The 19,978-nt window shown below is 38.7% G+C and overlaps 1 protein-coding gene across 1 annotated transcript; it reads left to right on the top strand.

Moving 5' to 3' along the window:
- The first annotated feature begins 2,560 nt into the window (after positions 1 to 2,560).
- Positions 2,561 to 11,013, top strand: arf2a (ADP-ribosylation factor 2a). The gene is made up of 5 exons (XM_012878889.3): positions 2,561 to 2,677; positions 7,447 to 7,601; positions 7,685 to 7,795; positions 8,607 to 8,731; positions 8,858 to 11,013. The coding sequence occupies exons 2-5, from the start codon at positions 7,457 to 7,459 to the stop codon at positions 9,017 to 9,019; spliced, it is 543 nt and encodes a 180-aa protein (XP_012734343.1). The 5' UTR covers positions 2,561 to 2,677; positions 7,447 to 7,456; the 3' UTR covers positions 9,020 to 11,013.
- Positions 11,014 to 19,978: the final 8,965 nt, after the last annotated feature.

The following is a 19,978-nucleotide window of genomic DNA, read 5'->3' as shown; positions in this document are numbered from 1 at the left end:
CCCGGGGACAGTTGCAATTATTATTGTTTGGGGATAGTTGCAGCATGTTACTAATACAATATATTTTACTGTTAACAAATAATAATTATTAATACAACATATTGTATTATAATTTTAATTAAAAAAATATAATAACATTGCAGTGTGATCAGCTTTGATAAGGTGAGTGTTATATATTTGCCTAATATCTTAGATGTCAAAGATTCAAATTGATATAGAATAAAATGGGTTTTCAGTGACATAAGAAGAATGGAACAATTTGTGAGCCAATTAACTTTTATTTTGTCAGTTGTTGGTACACGCACTCATTATTGTTATATGTGTTTTTATCTAATTAGACTTCTAACCTTTATCTAACTGCATCCTCCTCAGAAAATAACCACACACTTGTAAAAAGGCATAGACACAGACACACATACACACAAATATCCTCTCTCTTACCTGATAAACTGCTTTAAATTTATATCAAACAGTATTTATGTTGCAACTGTCACCCTTCCTGTCTGGCACAAAAAACCTCTTTTACTAGCAAAACTAGGTATTCTCTTTACGTTCTAACCGCATTAACTAAAATTAACCATAACACTTGTTTAAACTACATAGGTTTGAGTTAAACAGCAAAAACAGTGACAGCGGTATGACAAAAACAAAACTGGAGTGAAAAAGTTATTTCATAACCTAAATATATTTTTTCCCCCAATAAATCTTAGAGGAGCTCTTGAATCTGCTTGCTTTTCTCTGCAAAAAGGGGGCGTGGGGGTGTAAGCATCCAACTGAGCATGAGTGTCATCACTTTAGCTTGTTTCTGATCAGAGAAAAATGAGATGTTGCAACCTTCCCCTCCTGCAACTGCCCGGTCTCCCCTGAACCTGTGGAGAAGGATTTTAATTGAAAAAAAAAAAGGGTGGATGATGATTTTTTTAAAAAAAAGGAACTGGTGGGAAATCTTGTGCCCCACTGGGAGAAAATCACTTTATCTTGGATATGAACAAGACAAAGAAGATTATTTTGGTCCTCGTAGACGTAACACAGCCAAACGTACTGTAGCACTTATTCTGGGAGAAAGAGGGATTTTGTTTGAGCTCTACATTTGGGTTTTCAGCTACCTTGGGACTGGTTGTAGAGACAAAACAGACTACCTGTGATGCAGCTTACAGGTCATTAAAACTTGCTGGAATGTCTGTTTTATTTTGTTTAAGCCGCAGTGGAGAAACCAGGCAATTTCTCTCCGTAGCTATCAGTGCTGATAGATGATCTGGTGCTTTGAGAGTTTGGGGGTTGATCATCAAGTTATTCTTTTCATGAATAAAAATAATCGTCTTTGTTTGTCATTGAAACCTTTATTAAAATGTGTCCTCTACATTTAACCTCAGGGAGCAGTGGGCTACAAAGGCACCATTAAGGGTCTGCTCAGGAACCATGAGTGGCGGTTTCTGGGATTCAATCCGGGGACCTTGTAGGCTTCCCTGTGTTCTAACCACGCCACCACTCCCCCTTATGATTGACCTACCATGGAGGACACCACAGGCTCTGCATTATTTACCTGTGGACCAACTGCAGCTAGTTGCAGAAATCAGAGTCAGTGAGATAGTTGCAGATTTCTTTACAGACAGTAGAATACCTTCAAAAATATTTATACTTCTTGATCTTCTTGATGTCTGTTCGATTTTAAACATGCTGTCATGTTTTCAACCACATACTTCAACGTATTTTATTGGGTGTTTATGTGATGGACCAACACAGTAGTGTATAATTGTAAAGCGGAAGGAAAACTATGATTTTATGCGTAATCAAAACTGAAAAGTTTGGCGTGCATTTATAATAGGCCCCCTTTACGCTTAAATGAATTCCAGTGCGACTAACTGCCTTCAGAAGTCTCCTTATTAGTAAATGTGCAACGTAATCTCAGAGTGCATTTTCCGCGAAGGCCTACAGGTTTATCAGATAACATTAATGAACAAACAGAATCATGAAGACCAAAGAGCAGTTCAAGAACACAGCTACAAAGAGAAGTTTAAAAGCGTGATTAAGTTATGAGACATTATCCCAAGCTCAGAACTAACCCGTGGCTCTGGTGCTGTAAGTCACTCATTGGATTTTCCACAATGGCTCTAAATCACTTTGGCGAAAATGTGCAATAATGGGGCAAAAGCTCTGTTTTCTTTTTTATTCTAACTCTCCAAAACTTGAAATTTTACTTGCCACGTGCTGCTACATATAAATGTTATTACACACACAGTGTGTAATAATATGGTGGAATGGAATGAGTCAGATAAAAAAAATCAATCTGCAGTGGTCAATGAGTGAGTGGGATACACTCTAGATAGGTCACCAAGCCACAAATGGGAAATACAGAGATGATGCAGGTCCGTGGACCTTTGCCGCATCTTCTCTCTCTCTCTCTCAACCCATTTCCTGTCAACCTATTGTCAAGTAAAGGCCACTTGTGCCACAACAAAATTATAATAATTTAAAAATTACCTGACGATGCTTTCAACCGAACGAAGACGTTAGTAGCTGTACCGCGCCACGCCGCTCGGTGGCGCTACTGTAATGTCGGCGTCTGCCGTGAAGAACAAAGAAGAAGGAGGCGAAGCGGGGGAGGATGACGACGACCGGAAATCGCCATTTTCCCGTTGAGCAGTAACAGAAGAAAGATCGAGAAACGTCGGCAAAGGTAAAAAAAACTGTTATTCCAGCGTTCAAACGCTTGCGGTCACCAAACGAGTTTCAGTCCAATTTCAGGCAAAGACGTGCGGTTTTTTATCGTGTTTAGAGTAGGCGCTGGTTCTAAAAGGCGTCGAAGCCAGACTCCTGGAGTTCGTTAGCTGTTTCTTTAAGTTCAACAGTAGTAAGCGGTTTTTGTGTGTTTCCATTCATACATTCAACACCTGAAAAGAGCCTCGTTGTTAACAGTTTTTCGTGGATCTACCAGGTTCAGTTATATGTTTACTGATGAAGCTTCGGATAGCTACGAGTAATCTATTAATGGCTTTGAATCCTTATAGGCTAACAAGCTAACATTCGTTACCTATTAACCTACAATTTTCCTCTTTTTGTTCAGCGTACCTACAAAAAAGCAGGTTTTGAAAAAAACTGTCTACTGTCTAATTAGAGTAGCCTAAAGTTACAAGTGTACTATAGCAGTTATAAAAGGCAGAGGTATATTTGTAAGCTAAGCTTTGGTTCCGTGAGGGGGTTTAGTCAGCTGACGAGGCTTATAGTGAAGTGAATGAAATTGCTAGGTGCTTATAATAAAACTACACAAGAAGTTCCTTTTACCTTTGAACATAAAGCATCAGCGTTCTTGCGTTCCCGATTAATCATCACAAGCCAAACCATGGTTTTTAAGCTATTTTGAAATGTGTCCCTCTAAAATATAAATGTGTGTGTGTATACATATAATAATGTACTTTTAATGCTTTTTTGGATGTTGATTCTTCTTTGAATGAGCACGTTTGTGAAATAAAAATGTTAGGATAAAAAAAATGTAACATAAAATATTTACCACATACCTGTTTTTTTTTTTTTTTTTACATTTACCGTTTTTTTTTTGTTTTGTTTTTTTGGACCATAAGGGGCACTAAGTATTCTTCCAAAGTGTGTAATATCACTCCGCCCCTTCACGTACACAGCTCTCTACCAGTCTCTTTCAGGAGGACAAAGTAGTTGGACTACACTGCCCTGTTTCTAACATAAGGCCAAAATAAACATAACTTTTATATATAATTAACTTACTAGGTTTGTTGTTGCTATTGCGTACTCTGGGTGTGGGCTGCCTAAAGGCTCCCACATTTTATCCTTCATAGTGGAGCGTAATGTTGTGGCAAATTCCTACATTTCTTGTGGTAAATTCCTACATTTCCTACACTTTCTGCCAGTGGGACGAAGCGGTGGAACGGACAGTAAAATGTGTGATTAGCTAGCTGAGCACCTAGAGCCGTTTCTTTTCCAGCAGGCTCCCACAGGTGCTCCATTGAGCGGAGCGGCTTTGCTTACTAAAGTTGTACTTAGACATTTTAACAGATTTGATTTTGAGCGCATTGTACCACATAAATATATAATAATAAATTGGTCAGTAACACAACGATAATAATATATAAGGTGCGCCATAGATTTTTGAGAACATTTAAGGATTTTAAGTGCGCCTTATAGTCCGAAAAATACGGTAGCTGTCCTGAGTGTTTTTACAAAATGGATGAAGACGTTTTAACTTGAAACTTAAAAATAGACTTTTTATATTTGAAAAACTATAATGAATGCATGCAGGCATATTCATTCACCTCTCTAGAGGTAATTCTGCCTGGGACTGTTCTTGGGTTGTCAAAACTTTCTAAGATTTACCAGGAGTGTTGGCACCTGTCATTGTCACCTAAAATTTAGCACACCTCAGGGCACTCCCTTGATTAATGTATTTTTTTTTCTTTGTTTGACATGGGTGAGTCATGGATGAGTCCTTTTGTAGTATGCCTGTTAATTTTTAGAGCTTACAAGATGTGTAACTCACTTTAAATCCTAGGAGCGTCTCACTTGCTATTGGCCTGTAGCCTACAATAGCCGACCAAATGAAACGTATTACTTGGGAGTGCACCGATGTGAAGATTTTAGCCAATATCAGTATCTAATATTACTGTTGCTGTTAACACGTACCATGTATGTATGTACTGACACTGATTTTAATGCAGATATATGTATTTTTTGTTCTTAATATTCATCTTTTTACATGCATTCAAAGAGCACAGCAGTGTGTGAAACTTAATATTTTTTTCTCCAGTACAATGAAACTGAGTTGCTGCTTACAAGTTCAGACATAGATTTGAACCTTTTTCTGTTTGTGCAGCTTTTGGGAATTTCAATCAATGCTTATCTACTAAAAGAAGGTTTTCACTCATTTATTTGTACTTCTAACAAAAAAAGTCTAAATGTAAAAACCATCAATGCTATTAGGTTTTACCTTTTTCTTGTCTAGCAAAAAACTATAATGATAAAGTTCAAGACGTGCTTGATTGCAAGTTCAGGTTTGTTCCTGAACATAGTTTGAGTTTGAAATGTTTCCTAATTTCTCCTCCAATCACAAATTAGACGGGATAAGAAAATGACATGACAATTCTCCAGCCGTTGTATAGTGGGACTGGTAGGACAATGTCAGGACACATCCTGTCTTTGGCAGCTAAACTGGGATGTTTCTCTGAAACTGGAAGCCTGCTGCTCAGTCCAGGCTGCCTTAAGGCAGGTCTGTGGCACGTTGTCAAGGAATGTGCTTCCTTTAGCTTTGTGGTCCTTATCTCGGTTACAATCTTCACCTGCACAGGCAACGTAGCATGGAGCGGCGCACAACAAGCTTTGACACGCATTCCCTAATTTGTCCACAAACTTTGTGTATGTAACCTTCACCTCACGGCAACGAAGCTAGATGTAGACGGGAAATAAGATTGTAAATGGGTTATTTTGCTGTTGTTGATGTAATTCAGTCATTCTCTAATGTTTAAATGAAACGCTCAAACAAAATATGTGGTTTCCTGGTAGAGATGTGAGGGCACAATATGGGTTTGTAGATAAGCTGATTATGTAAGATTAAACTCATAGGAAGCTGTGCTGAACCTCAATTTAGTTTTGTATCACCCAACCCAGGTTGATAAATGAATCTATATTATTTGTATATAACAGTTCAGTCTACAGATGCACAATATGTCAGCATTGACTTTGGTATCGGCTGATGGTTGTCAGTTTCTAACGTATTGGTCAGAGAAGTAAAACAGGGGCGATGTTAATAACTGATGTATATATCCATTATCCGTCGTACGGCGATATTGACAGGGAACTATCGCCTGTTCTGAAACATTTTTACTACCTGGGTGAAGCGACCAAATGTTGTTAAAGGTCGCTTTTCTTTGTATTCTAGGATGTATTTGCCCTGTTGGTGGTCAGTGTTTGAAAACACATCCGACATACGTCTGACAATGTCTCATCAGAAATATACTTTTTTTTTTTTGCTGTGGGGGAAAAAAAGCATCTCCGAAGTCACCTTTACGCAACTAAGATGGTAATTAACTGTATAAAACACTACTGTTTAAAAAGTTTAAAAAGTAGCAGTAACAGGAATGGACAATGGTGATGTTAATGGACACGATAGTATTGCGCTGACATTTGTAGTGCGAAAGCAAGAAGAAAAGAAAAATATTTTAGAAGTAATTTGGTAAATAGAAATATATATTGCCAAATTTTATGTCACTTTCAGACTAAACAAAAGAAGCCCATTCATTAGGCAAGGCATGTTTATTTGTAAATCATATTATAGTAACAAGACAATTCAAAGGGCTGTACATGAAAAGAAAACATTACAGAAGAAAGTACATTTCAGAGGAATAGTGGCAGCATGTTGGACTGCAAACTTTAACATTAAAAGTTAAAGGCAACTCTGAACAAATAGGTTTTTAACCGTGATTTAAAGGAACTCAGGGTTTCAGCACTTCCTCTGGAAGTTTGTTCCAGATAAGTGGAGCATAAGAACTAAATGCTGCTTCTACGTGTTTGGTTCTGGTTCTGGAAATCCAGAGTAGACCTGAGCCAGAAGTTCTGAGTGGTCTGAGCTTGGCTAAAGGTTTCAGTGACATCGTCCTTAAAGAAGCGTTTTCTGATGATGTCACTTTGGCTAACTGAGTCATTGGAAATTATGCTTTCAAAGGTAATAGAAAGGTGATCAGATAGGGCCACGTCAGATACATTGACCTTAGAAATGTTTAGACCTTTAGTGATGATGATCAGGTCTAAAATATGTCCCTGTTTGTGTGTTGGCTGTTCAACACGTTGAGTTAAACCAAAGTTTCTAAGTGTGTCTCACAGTTCTTTTGTCTTCAGGGAAAGTTGAAATCTCCCACAATAATTAAACAGTCGTAAATAACACACATCACAGATACATAATTAAAATAATATAAAAGTCTGTTTGGACTTTGTTCATACCAGGATCTTTACCTGGAGAGGCAAACAGTCAAAAGAGTCAAATTTATTCCAGAAACACCTTTTTACACTTAAGTGAATCAGTCATTAGTGAGTTACTCCTTGAATAGTTGCAAAGCCACCAGTTTATTTTAGGGTTTTGCAGAAGAATGTGTTTTACTGTGCTTTTCATTTTAAGTGAATGCTTTCAGGGCAAATTATTTTTGCTGCTTTATTGAAAAAAGGAGCTTTAAGGAAGTTGAGAAAACGACAAAAGCATTGTTTTTCAGTTTCCTTGACGTGCAAAATAAAAACAGGAAACAACTAGCGACTGACAGAACTCTTATTTTAGAAAAAAATAAATATGAGTTTGGGCGAGCGGATGTGGTATACGAACACTCTCAGCAGTACAGACAGACGTGACGTGTGGGTTTTAGTCCAGCTGCTGTTTTCTGTTCAGTACCGGTACCTTTCAGAGCCGTCACTCATGCGCTGGTTGTGTCCCTGCAGCTGAGCCAAGATGGGGAACTTTTCCAGCCTCTTTAGGGGACTCTTTGGCAAGAAAGAGATGAGAATCCTGATGGTGGGTCTAGATGCTGCCGGTAAGACCACCATCCTGTACAAGCTGAAGCTGGGAGAGATCGTTACCACCATCCCTACCATCGGTGAGCCATCTCCTGCATCATCACCGCGAGGCCTTTGGAACTGGACACCGGTTGTGAATATTAATTTCTCATTTTGTTCTAAGGCTTTAACGTGGAGACCGTTGAGTTCAAGAATATCAGCTTCACGGTTTGGGACGTCGGTGGCCAGGACAAGATCAGGCCGCTCTGGAGGCATTATTTCCAGAACACGCAAGGTGAGAGACGTGGTTTTACTCTGGCAGCTAAGCGTTGGTCCTCTTTCTGCTAAATCTTCCTGTACGCTCTAGGGCTGAACAATTAATCGCATTTTCAATATAATCGCGATTTAAAAAAACGCAATTTCCAAATTGCAGAGTCTGCAATTTTTGGCTATGTACCATTAGGGAATTAGACACGCCCATTAGGTGTCGGTAAGATGTTTAAAGTTGGTTTGCCTCCACATGGAAGGGAAGACAGTTGCAGCAGTGAGATAATCTAATTTTATTACTTGTTTTAGAGTTTATATAGTCATACATAGCATTAAGTACAGGTCAATCAGTTTAATACATAGACTTGCTTGTTGGTTGCACTTTATGTTCAACAAGGATTGATGTCCAAATCAACTAAAAGCTGTTCTCTTGAACAATATTCTGATTAATAGAAACATTAAAAGTTCTTGTTTTAAATAGTCTTTGTTTACAAACATCTTTATTTAGAGGCCATTTTTGTTGCTTGTGGTTAACGCAGAGAAAAGTCAAAATTGCAATTTTGGTTGAAATATATCGTAGTCAGAACGCAATCATTTCTGCTCCGAGTTTAGATGCTGTGGGTGTTTTAGCAACTAATCTGCACAGCGAGGAAACAAATTGATTTGTTGTTTTGTATATGTTTAAAAAGACATGATAAATTAAACTGGGGGAAAAAATTGCATTAAATCGCAATATTAAGAAAAAAAATCGCAATTAGATTATTTTCCAAAATCGTTCAGCCCTAGTACGCTCGAAAACCTTTGTTCGCCTCCATCATATAAGCCCTTTTTCCTGTCAGGCCTCATCTTTGTAGTGGACAGTAACGACAGGGAGCGAGTGGGGGAGGCCAAGGAGGAGCTGATGCGAATGCTGGCCGAAGACGAGCTGAGGGATGCTGTGCTGCTTGTGTTCGCCAACAAACAGGTACGTTTCCGACGTGGTCACCCAGAGACGCTTGCTTCTTGATTTACAGTTCGGGAAACTGTACAGGTCTGCGTGTGTTTGCTTTCTGTCATTTACTTATTTATTTATTTATTTTTTCATCTCTAGGACCTGCCAAATGCCATGAATGCAGCTGAGATCACCGACAAGCTGAGCCTCCACTCCCTCCGTCACCGTAACTGGTACATCCAGGCCACATGCGCCACCAGTGGGGATGGTCTGTATGAAGGTCTGGACTGGCTGTCGAGCCAGCTAAGGAACGCAAAGTGATCAGTTTGTCCCCGTCCCCGTCTGTCCGCTCAGCCTGCAGCGTTCATGGGAGGCTGCACCGGGCCTGGATCTTCTTCTCTACTCTCCTTTTCCCTCCGTTTTTCTTTCACTTGTTATTTTATTTTCTGTTGGAGCTTTGGCCAGTGCGCCCCAAACATCAGTTTACTGTATGTACGTATGTGTTTGTACAAGTATTTTTGAATGAACGAACGAATGAATGAACGAACGAACGAACGTGTATGTGGGAGCGGTCCTGCTGTGCCTTGAACACAGTTAGCTCTCAGTCACCTTTCATTCCTCCAGTGCCAGCACACACCCGAAGGCCGTTGGTACCCGCAAAAGCAAAAAGCAACGCACGATGCTGAGCGCCGTGTCCTCCTAAAAGAATGTCTAAGAAAAGAAGAAGAAAAAAAAAATAACTCAAATGGTAACAATTCAGTTTTTACATTTGCTGATTCACTAGAGCCTTTTTTAATATTTGTTTATTTACCTCACGAAGATGCACTGTGTGTCACCCGATAACCTGGAGCAGTTGAGGTCGACAACGAATTTTAAACTGTTGCTGTCGTTTTTAAGATCGAAAAAAAAAAGAAAAGAAAGAAAGAGGTAAACCACAGAAAGCACCTTTTTTAGTTTTGACTTTCCGCTCCGTGTTCTGCGGGTTTCCTAGTGATCAGAATGTAACTGCATCCGGTGCCGGTTCATGTGGGAAAGCTTCAGCAGCGGAGACCTCTTCCATTCACTTCAGTCATGTGTCCCGATAAGAAACGTCGCTCTTCTGTCTGTTGATTAAATCTTTTTATTTGTGGTCCCGCGTTAAAGGATCAAAAGGGTCCACCCTGACTGGATCCGGGAACGGCAATAAATGTCGCAGCGCATGTTTACATATATAGGGGAGTGTTAACTATTGCATGGTTTGTATCCCGGAGGCCCGTGTGGTTTTCAGCTCCACCGAGCCTACGGCTATGACAGCTTGCTCCCGCTCTGCCGTTTTATTTAGAAATAGGCTTAATTTGCTCTTGTAAGTACAGTAGTTCATTGGTTAGAGCCTGCTGTTTTTAACAATGCTATTATTATTATTGTTGTTTATGGTAGTCTGAGCTGCTGGGTGTGCTTTTTGTTTTTGGTTGAAATCCTCTTTGGACCAAGTTGGTTTGAGAAAGATCTTTTTTTATTATTTTTTATTTGTCTGCATTAGGAGATTTGCAAGTTCCCCTTTTTTCGTTATTTTTTGCTGTGTTAGATGGTACCGGTTGAATCGGAAGCGTATGAATCAGCCTTACAAATACATATTTAATGCTTCAGGGGCAGACTACTTCCTCTGTTTATTTACAAGAAAGGGTTTGCTCATATTTTACAGCCACACCAGCTTGCGCAACACAGACTTGTGCGGCGACAGCTCTCTCAGCCATGGCAGCGAACGCGCATGCAGTAACACTCGCCAATCGCTCTTCACCAGCAGATAGTCGAATGCGCTCGTTAGTTTAAGCAGAGTAGTCGCAGCCATTTTCCCCCGCAAGTCTTCTGCTATGAGAAATAAAAGCAACCTTGAACAGTACACACTGAGTGAGGATGACTGCACAGTTATGTTACACTGACCTCAGAAGGGAGCTTCAGGTTCCCGTTTTTGTTTTTCTACAACTGGACATTTAGATGTTTTGAGTTTTTTTTTTTCTTTTCTTTTTTTTAAGTTGTATTGAAATAATAAAAAAAAAAATCTTTGTACTTATGTCAGTATAGCTTACAACAGTTTAGTCAAGTTGAACAAGCTGGAAAGAAATTGAAATTATGATAAACTGTATTAAAGTGTTAACTTGATGTCTTATCCTTTTGGTCAGATGTGAAGCTTTAATTTTGCAGTATCATTTCTGTACAAAAGACTTGTGTTCATATAGTTCTTTCTCTCGTTTTTATGCTTTAAAAAAAAAAGAAAACGAAAAACTTGTCCCGTATCACCGGATAAATGCACTATAATAAAGAGAATCTCTATTGTACACTTTTTTTGGGTCTCATTTATGTATTTAAAAGTTTTTTTTTTCATCCAAATGTTTACAGATACATTCCTCTTTGCTTCCATCTGAAACATTATTGCCATTCATTTCAGATTTCTACTCATTGATATTAGAAATTACAGTTCCCTCCTGTTGCCGCTAGAGGGCAGGCTAATATAAAACACTTCCTAGTGATAAATGCCTTTTTAAAATAAAACCAGCAGAGCACGTTAAGCCTTCAACGTAAAAACAGATAAAGAAGTGAACCGGTTCACACATGTGAGAGTATTTTAAAATCAGAAGCTTGTTAGGATAAATTGCACTTGACACCTCTCTGATTTGTAATCCAGGCAATGATTTGGACATGGTGTACAGCTTGAGATCAGAAATCCGCTCAACAGGGAACATATTTTCTGATTCCTCTGTTGCTGCGGGCCAGTCTACGGACTGAACTGTATTAGGACCATAAATCCCGCGTTTACGGAGGAAAGTCGCTGAAAACGAGGCAGATTTTCTAACGCTCCCACAGCCAGCACACCTCACTTCACCGTCGGTCTCTGCATCGTCTGAAATTCAGGTGGCCAACTCTCCATAGAGTTGTTACCTTGGCAACAGCACCCTATGTATTTATAGGGAGTAAGTAAGCGAGGGAGCAGACGGGGACCATGATGTGTGTTTTTATTTAGCACACACACAGGAGTGGAAACGCATTTAGTTTACAAACTTTTTAATTTTGGCACGGCTCCTAAATTAAAGACTAGTAAAATCAGATCCTAATGCTGCTAGTGCTTCACCTTGCATTAACAGCTGGTACTCTCGTCTCACATCAACCGTGGTTTTGGCATCATGTCTTTTTCTATCATGTTACCATTTTTTATTTTTTTTTGCGTAATGTCCTTTGCTTTTCTGTCATCACATCCTCGCCTGCTGAGCACATCAGTGAGTTTTGGTTGTGAAGCTGATTCTGCTCCGCCAGGCAGCTTGGCCGTATGGGAACTTATTTAGCTGACAACTATAGAAACTTGTTAAGTGTTTATATTTAGAAACAGAACCGCATAAAGAGCATTTTTGGAGATATTGGTGGACAATAATTCAATATCAATATATAGCGCAATATAACTTTATTCAATAAACGCAATGTGACATTTCCAATATTTCAATGTACATTACAGTCTATGATTATATCATTTGTCATTTACTGACGTTCTGGGTTTTATCCAATTTTTTGTTTTATTTTTTTAAAGCACTTTAAAAAAAAATATATTGGAAGAGTTGGGAGAGTTTAATAAACATGGCAAAATTATTGTCATAAGTTTGTACAGGCATTTGTTGTGGGCATTACTCACAGTCTTTTGGCTTTTGTTTATGGAATGGCAAGATATTTAATGACCTAATCCTGTTTTTTTTCTTACTTTCTTGGTAACTGAAACTGAGCTGATTTTTTTTTCTGTCTCACCAAAGCATCAGAGTCTACCTTATTTTTCTCTTACATATGCCATTATCCCATCTTTCCTGACCTTTCTCTCACTCCCTGTTGTACTCTTGTCAAATGTAGCTAAAATGAGCTAAAGTTATTTGGATAAGCTGTAGAGTCACACACAGCATTGCACTTGACCTTTAACACAGGGGTACCCAAACTTATCAGCCTGCAACCCCCAAAGTAAAGTTGCCAGAGACCGGCGACCTCCTTTTGGTAGGGTGCGAGGTGAGTTTTTTTTTCTTTTTGGAAATTATGAGAGTAAAGTCATGATAGTTGTGAGAATATCGAACTAATTTTATCAGAGCTCTTACAAAAAAAAAAAAAAAAAAAAAAACAGTCTTCCCCGTGTTTGTTCTCATATTCTGGCAGGGCTAATATAACTTTATTCCTGTAATTTCCAATAAAAACACAAACAAATAAAAGAAATTGTATTGTGGCCATTGTCGATTAAAGAAAATAAATTACTGGCCACAAAGGAGTAGATTTCCACAAAAAATCTACAAAAATAAAGATTGATTTCACATCTTTGCAAGAAAAAAAAAAGATTTTTATGTTGAATAGTTGTACATTTTCCAAGATTTTCTTTTCTCTCTCCATGATTAAAGGCATATATTTGCTATATTAAAACAAGTTACTGTAAAGTCAGAGATTTGGATCATCATTTGGATTATCTTGCGATCCCCCACCAGAGGGGAGGGCTTCCACTAAATCTCATTCAAAAGTGAGACTTTGAGCCATTTAGTTTCCCAGCATGTTAACCCTTAATTTGTGTTGAAATTACATTTACAGCATCTCACAGTTTCCCTTCTTTGTGGCATCTGGTTTGGATGAGTAGCCGATGTAGCCTGAGATTGAAGAGTTAATTTTAATGGCTGTGTCTGAAATAGTCAGACACAGCTATATGTCATCAAGCTAGAATACATATGTGAAAAATGTATTTCAGTAACTTAATTGAAAAAGTTAAACTCATATGTAGATTACTTACAAGGTGATATATTTAACGTATTTCAGAAAATTATGGTACAGCTAATGAAAGCCAAAGTTCAGTTTATACAATTAAATAAAATATTACACAATGCCACTACAAGTGTTTGCCCACTCAATATATCCATGTGCTGTACAATATATGAGCTTTATCATCAGTTGCAGCTCTTATTGCAAGAATTCCTGCATCAGCGCAGCATGGCGGGGATCATCCTGTGGCTCTGCTGAGGTATTCCTTTAACAACGCGTCTTCTGCTTTTCTGCATTGCTGGCTGTGATGTCTCCCATCTTCCTGTTGGCGGTAGCCCATAAATGCTCAAAGGGGTTTTAGGTCAGCCCAGTTGGCTGGTCAATCCAGCACAGTGATGCCTTGGTCATTAAAACAGAAACCAGTGCTTCTGGCATTATGGGCAAGCATCCCCGAGATGTGCTGAAAAATGAAATCAGTATCTCTGTTAGGCTTTTTATTTCATGTAGCAAGAGCTTGGTATGAAGATTTACTCAACACTACAACATATATAGCTTAAGATAATGTCTGATGTATGTCCCTTGTTGGCTTTAGGGTTACATAAAATGTATTTTATTTATTAAAATACAAAAAACAGAATATAAACATAATAAACAAACAATAAAAACATAATATACCATTTAATTCCCACTGGATGCATCGTGAGTTAATGAAACAGTTGTTCTAAGAGGAAGCGAAAGGTCACTGAGCACCTCAGGAGTGTTACCATGTAAGAATTTAGAAATAAGTTTGAGGTTTGAAAACGTATTAGAATCACAAATGTTCACCGTAGTTATTTTCTTAAGTAGATGAAAGGGATTTAACAAGCTTCCTGTTCAAGATCTCAGTCGCCTGATTATACAATATATAATCTCCAGTCTCTTGTTTCTTGTAGGTGCTGTTTGTGACCAAAGAGGGTTACACAGTCATTTAAATGAGACAAATAAATTACAGAATTCATGAAAACACTGTATCCACAGCATGAAATGGTATATATTCTCCAATTAGTATGAAGGAAGGCACCTTTGCCAATACAACTCTGCTTGTCTAATTTTAAACAAGAATCCAATATACTTCCCTTCTTGATCATTTGCTGATAGATCTTTTTAAGTCATTACTGTTAATCTAAGATCGAGCCCCAGAGAAGATACAAACAGATCCCGTTTTGTGTATGTTTATTAATGTAATGCATAACTTATCAAATCATGCCGCAAAACTGGAGATGGTTATGTTGAAAAAGATCTAATCTTGTTGTGAGCTGTATACAAAACAGTGTCATCACCAGCTTTCATCCGGAGGCCTCCACCAGGACACGAATATGGCAATGCATTGCTACATAAACTAAAAAAAGTGGACCAATAACTGAGCATTGGTGTACTCCTGTACTAGTTCTTGAAGCAATTATCTCTTGCAATCCATTATCTGTGATAATGAATTGTTCAGGAGTTACATGATATAATATAAACCAATCTAAACTTACCTAAGATAAGATAGGTAACCTCATGATTAATCATTTCCGATTGAGAATATCATAGTTTAAAGTGTCAAATACTTAAAAAAAAAAATATTAAGTCACTTTTCTCCTCACCCCAGGTGACTAAGTAAGTAAGTAAACAAGTAAACTTTATTTATATGGTACCTTTCACAGATAAAAATCACAAAGTGCTTTCCAGAGTGCAAGTAACATGTCCAAACATAAGTTTATTATGAAACAAAGAAAGTAAGGACAGCTAAAAAAAAAAAAAAAAAAGGGGAAACATTTAACTAAAAGCTTGTCTGAAGGGTGTCTAATGCCGGGCATACACTGCACGATATTTTCAGTCGTGGTACTCATATACAGCTCAAACTGTACGACGAAACCGCAGGGTTTAAAAGTTCACCACTCACGATATGTGTTCTTACACTGTGCGGTCCGACGCTCTGATGCGACCTGACTGCTCACGCTGTACGTTCAAAAACCATGTGTCGGGCTCAGCCCCGTAGAGAGATGGCGCTACTCTGACTCGTCTACCCGGAAGCCAAACGTCAACAGTAGAAGAAGAAAAAGGCGGAAGTGTCGACGCTCACTGTTAAATATGAGGCTCACAAGAACAAAACGTGCTGCTTTGGAAATTCTAAGAGTTGCTCCTCCGTAGTTTGACTGCATGTCACACGTACCGCCGTCATGCTTCTCTCCACTTCTATGTTTTCGTTTAACAAGACGAAGAAGACTCTACTTGTTTGCGCGAGGTCGGGGGAAATCGGCTCGTAGACGGTCGTAACGGCGCTCAGAGGGCCGTCTGAATTTCAAACATGTTTGATTTTCATCCGAGCGTCCGATTCCTGATTGGGAGGTGGTCGTGAGAGGCGAATCGCCCCTCGTTACTCGATGTATGCTACACAACGCAGGACGCACGATCAAGCCGAAACTCGGCCCGATCCAAAACATTCTCGTACGACTGAAGAACTGGCCTGAAAAGGGCAAAATCTCGTACAGTTTATGCCCGGCTTGCTTTTAAAAGGATTCAACAGAGTCGACCACACGGCGAGACAGATGCAGGGCATTCCTCAACCTGGGAGCTACTGTCTGACAGGACAGGTCACCACGAGTTTTAAACCTCGTCTTAGGGACCTTAAGGAGGTTAAGAGTAAGAAGCCAACAAGGTGCGACTCTTCTGATGCTGTCTGATGCTGGTTCATTAATAGCTTAGACACAAGTAGTAGCTCAAGTCTTGTAAACATCTGAGTTTGTTTGGCGGCTCTGCAATTCATGCCTTGTGAATCTCCCTCTAAACTGATAAAGTAGATCTGCTTCACAATTATGTCAAATCTGCAGTTAACCCTGGCACTTGGGTTTCTTTCTTTTATCACACTTTTTCCTTCCACTTAACTTTCCGTTAATATGTTAAAAAAAAACAGCGCTCTGTGAGTAGACAGCTTCTTTAGCAGTGACCATTTGGGGTTTCCTCTCCTTTTGACAGGCGTCAGTGACTATCTGCTGGACATCAGCCGATATTCCTTGTGATTGTGCGCACCAGAGCACACACTTGTGCTTCAAAAATCTTTTTAAACGAGTCTTCATTTATAATTTTAGTGAAACTGAATTTTGGGGTTTCACTTATGAACAAAATTAACAGAACTAAATGCCGGGAGGTTATCACGTTGTGTAACAAATCTACATGGTATATGACCTTCACTTTTTGAATGGAATTACTGAAGTAAGTGAGCCATTTGAGATTTTAATTAATGAGATGGCCCTGTATATTTATTAGATTCCAGAAAACTACATCGGTTTTACTTGTTATTAAGACTCAACATCAATTGCTTAAACCCTTTTTTTATAACAGCCAATGTGCGATTCAAGGATAGCGTTTTTGTCATCCACAACAAAAGAAGCAAGCTGTTGTTTGACCATGTGGACAAATTGTAAATGCTGTTTTTTGCCTATCAGCTTCTTCAGGTGGTTGATTTTAAGAAGTATTTGAAGCTCAAACAAGTTCAATTCTACACCATTTTATAAAAACCATTAAGAACTGCAGCTTTCTTCACCTTTTCAGTGACATTTATCGCCTGATACCAGATTGATCTTCTGTCCCTAAGTGGGGGTTTCGACATTATATATGGACCTGTCAGATGAAACAACCTTTAAAGCAATGCATCTACAACTGGTTATTGAAATTAAAGTGGTGTCCTAACAACCAGTTGTGATTTTCAACAAATTAATCAGTCACAGATGGCTTTTCTTCAGACTCTGTCAGTCAGCACGTTTCTCAGTCTATTTAAAAATGATGACTTTTACATGCAATAACCTGCGTTTGCATCATTGTAATAGTCTTTTTACTGACATGAAAAATCTATAAACTCCTTCCTCCACCAGTGACCTCCTCTCAGGGGAGACCTGTGCTGCAGCATTATTTTTCATTGATCCTCAATAAAAGGACACTGGAAATCAATTGTAAAGGACAGGAAAATAGCATATTTGTTTTAAGCCGTGGATGGGAGCTCTGCATGTGTCTGGCCCCTGTGCTTTTATATAAAAGCTAAATTTTTAGTTGCACTACGCTTACATGTATAGCATTATTGGTCACTCGGATTTTCTGGCACGATGAAGTCACAGAAGGTACACAGCAGAGAGCTTTGCAGCTCAGCCGGTGTTTGAAATCCTGATCCAGACACACACACACACACACACACACACACACACACACACACACACACACACACACACACACACACACACACGCTCGCGTCGAAGTAAACAGAGTTCACTAGTGACTAAACTGCACGACGTTAAAAGACCGGTCATTTCTGGACTTTCTCATTGCCATGGAAACACGATTGGCCAGCTTCGTCAGCTTTGGATTAAGGCCGAGGCCAAGAAAGCCCGAGTTTCATGCAAATGGACTGATGGGAATCTAGAAGAAGTTGGAGGAGTACGCTCGGAATAAAAATGTGTTCAACTTTGCTGACAGAGCGGCTTGTAGAATTCCCCATTTTTTTTATTATTATTCTTCATCTCCCACCTCGATATTTAGTGGGAGTGTTGCTGCTTCCCATAAGGCGTCAATAGAAAGTGCTTTGGTGTTTATTTATTTTTTATATTTCTGCTTTTACAGTAATTATAGAAATTCTCCTTTAGAAAAGCAGTTCTTTACTGAATATCTTGGCTTGATTAATTTACAAAGAACTCTCCACATTTATTGGCACCCCTGGTGAAGACGTGTACAAAGTCTTGAAATAAATTCATAATCTCATACATTAAGTGAGATTTAGTAATGTTTTTATGTATGTATTTATTTGTCATCCTCCTCATGGTGCACAGGGCCAAGATATACTAAATAGTCACACTTCCAGTTGTTTTTAAACGTTTTAATCATTGTACAAGTCCAAGTGCTGAATTTTTGGTGCAGTTTTATGCAAAAAAAAAAACGAACACACATCTGCCCATTGGTACATTTTCTCATCTTTCCCATTTGTAAGAGTGGCTAATGGAAATGGGACTGTGCTTCACATTGTATTTGTACCCCCAGAGAATCAAGAAGCCATGGATTACAAATAAAAGGTTTATACGTACAAATGAAATAAGTGCATAGAAAATTCTTCAAGTACATTTGTTTTACATGAATTGTAAGAAGTGCAGCTGGATGTACTATTTTGGCAGCACTGAATCGAATATTCTCTCAATGTTTCCCCCCTACTTACTTAAAAAAAAGGTGATAAAAAATAAAAACAAAAGAGGTACCATTTTAATTTTACTGCTTCTCATACATCTCTGCAAGGGGGGAGAGATTGTTGAGGGTGCAGTATTCATTTTTAAAAATGCTCTTAAAAAGCTGAATTCACGTTCCTTTTTCCTTTTCTGAACATAGTCGTACTGTGAAATGTACACATCCCTGCAATCCAGATGTAAAGATTTAGACAAGACATCAACAAACACATAAGGCAGTTGGTTGCAGCAAGAGGGTCCTGGGTTCAAATCCTGGCTGGGCTTCTTCCTGCATGGCCTTTGCATGTTCTCTCTGGGTATTCTGGCTTTATCCCAGTTTAAAAACATGACTATCAGATTAATTGGCTACTCTAAATTGCTCTATCGTGGACTGGCAACCTGTCCAGGCTAGATAGGACGAGGATGGGAAGGTTTTGGGTAATTTTTGATCATACTGCACTGGACCTGTCTAAATTCCCATGCAAGCTGGGAAATGAATCCAAGGCATCTTTGCGTACCTTATTCAGCAAACAAGGGCCCACGTTTTAGTCCTGATGAAAATATTTGCAGTGTCTGCTCAACTGTTGCCTACTTTTTGTGTTTTCGTGCTGCTCTTAAACTGGTTGTTCATTAGCAAGCAGCTGTGTGTGGGTGGGGTCGTTAAAGTTAACGACGCTGTTTTTACAACAAAGGACACAAGAAAATAGAACAGATTTATGTACACTGAAGTGAAATAGGTGCCCATCATTCATGTTTATTGTTACGTATTATATGTGTTTTAAGGGAAGTTAATGATTTTCAAAGCCAGTTTGTGCAATACAGCTTAGTACATTTCTCTGAAAGATTTCATCTCAACATGCTATAGCTCACTCTAAGCAACTAGTCCTCAAGTTACCAAAAATCATCTTATATTTGGAAATAAAACCTAAAACAAACAACAAAGCTTGTGAGTCTTCCACTAACAATCTTTTTGGGATGTTAAAAGGACGAAAAGCAAAACACTTCACTACATACTTGTTTTTATTATGAGTGTCAGTGCTATTTTACCTAAAGGTTGGCTCATCATTTAGCTTTTTGTAAGATAGATAGATAGATAGATAGATAGATAGATAGATAGATAGATAGATAGATAGATAGATAGATAGATAGATAGATAGATAGATAGATAGATAGCATAAAATGTACATTACTGTTATACGCTGTTTTATGCTGTCCCCCAGGGACAGCCACATAGTAAAACCCTCCTAGACCACACACACATTATAGCTGCTTTTAAGCTCTGCATCTAAAGCAGTTTTTGGCAGTAGTTTAC

Source organism: Fundulus heteroclitus, chromosome 16, assembly GCF_011125445.2.
Source record: "Fundulus heteroclitus isolate FHET01 chromosome 16, MU-UCD_Fhet_4.1, whole genome shotgun sequence".
NCBI classification, from domain to species: Eukaryota; Metazoa; Chordata; class Actinopteri; order Cyprinodontiformes; family Fundulidae; genus Fundulus; species Fundulus heteroclitus.
This window is presented reverse-complemented; position numbering and strand designations above follow the sequence as displayed.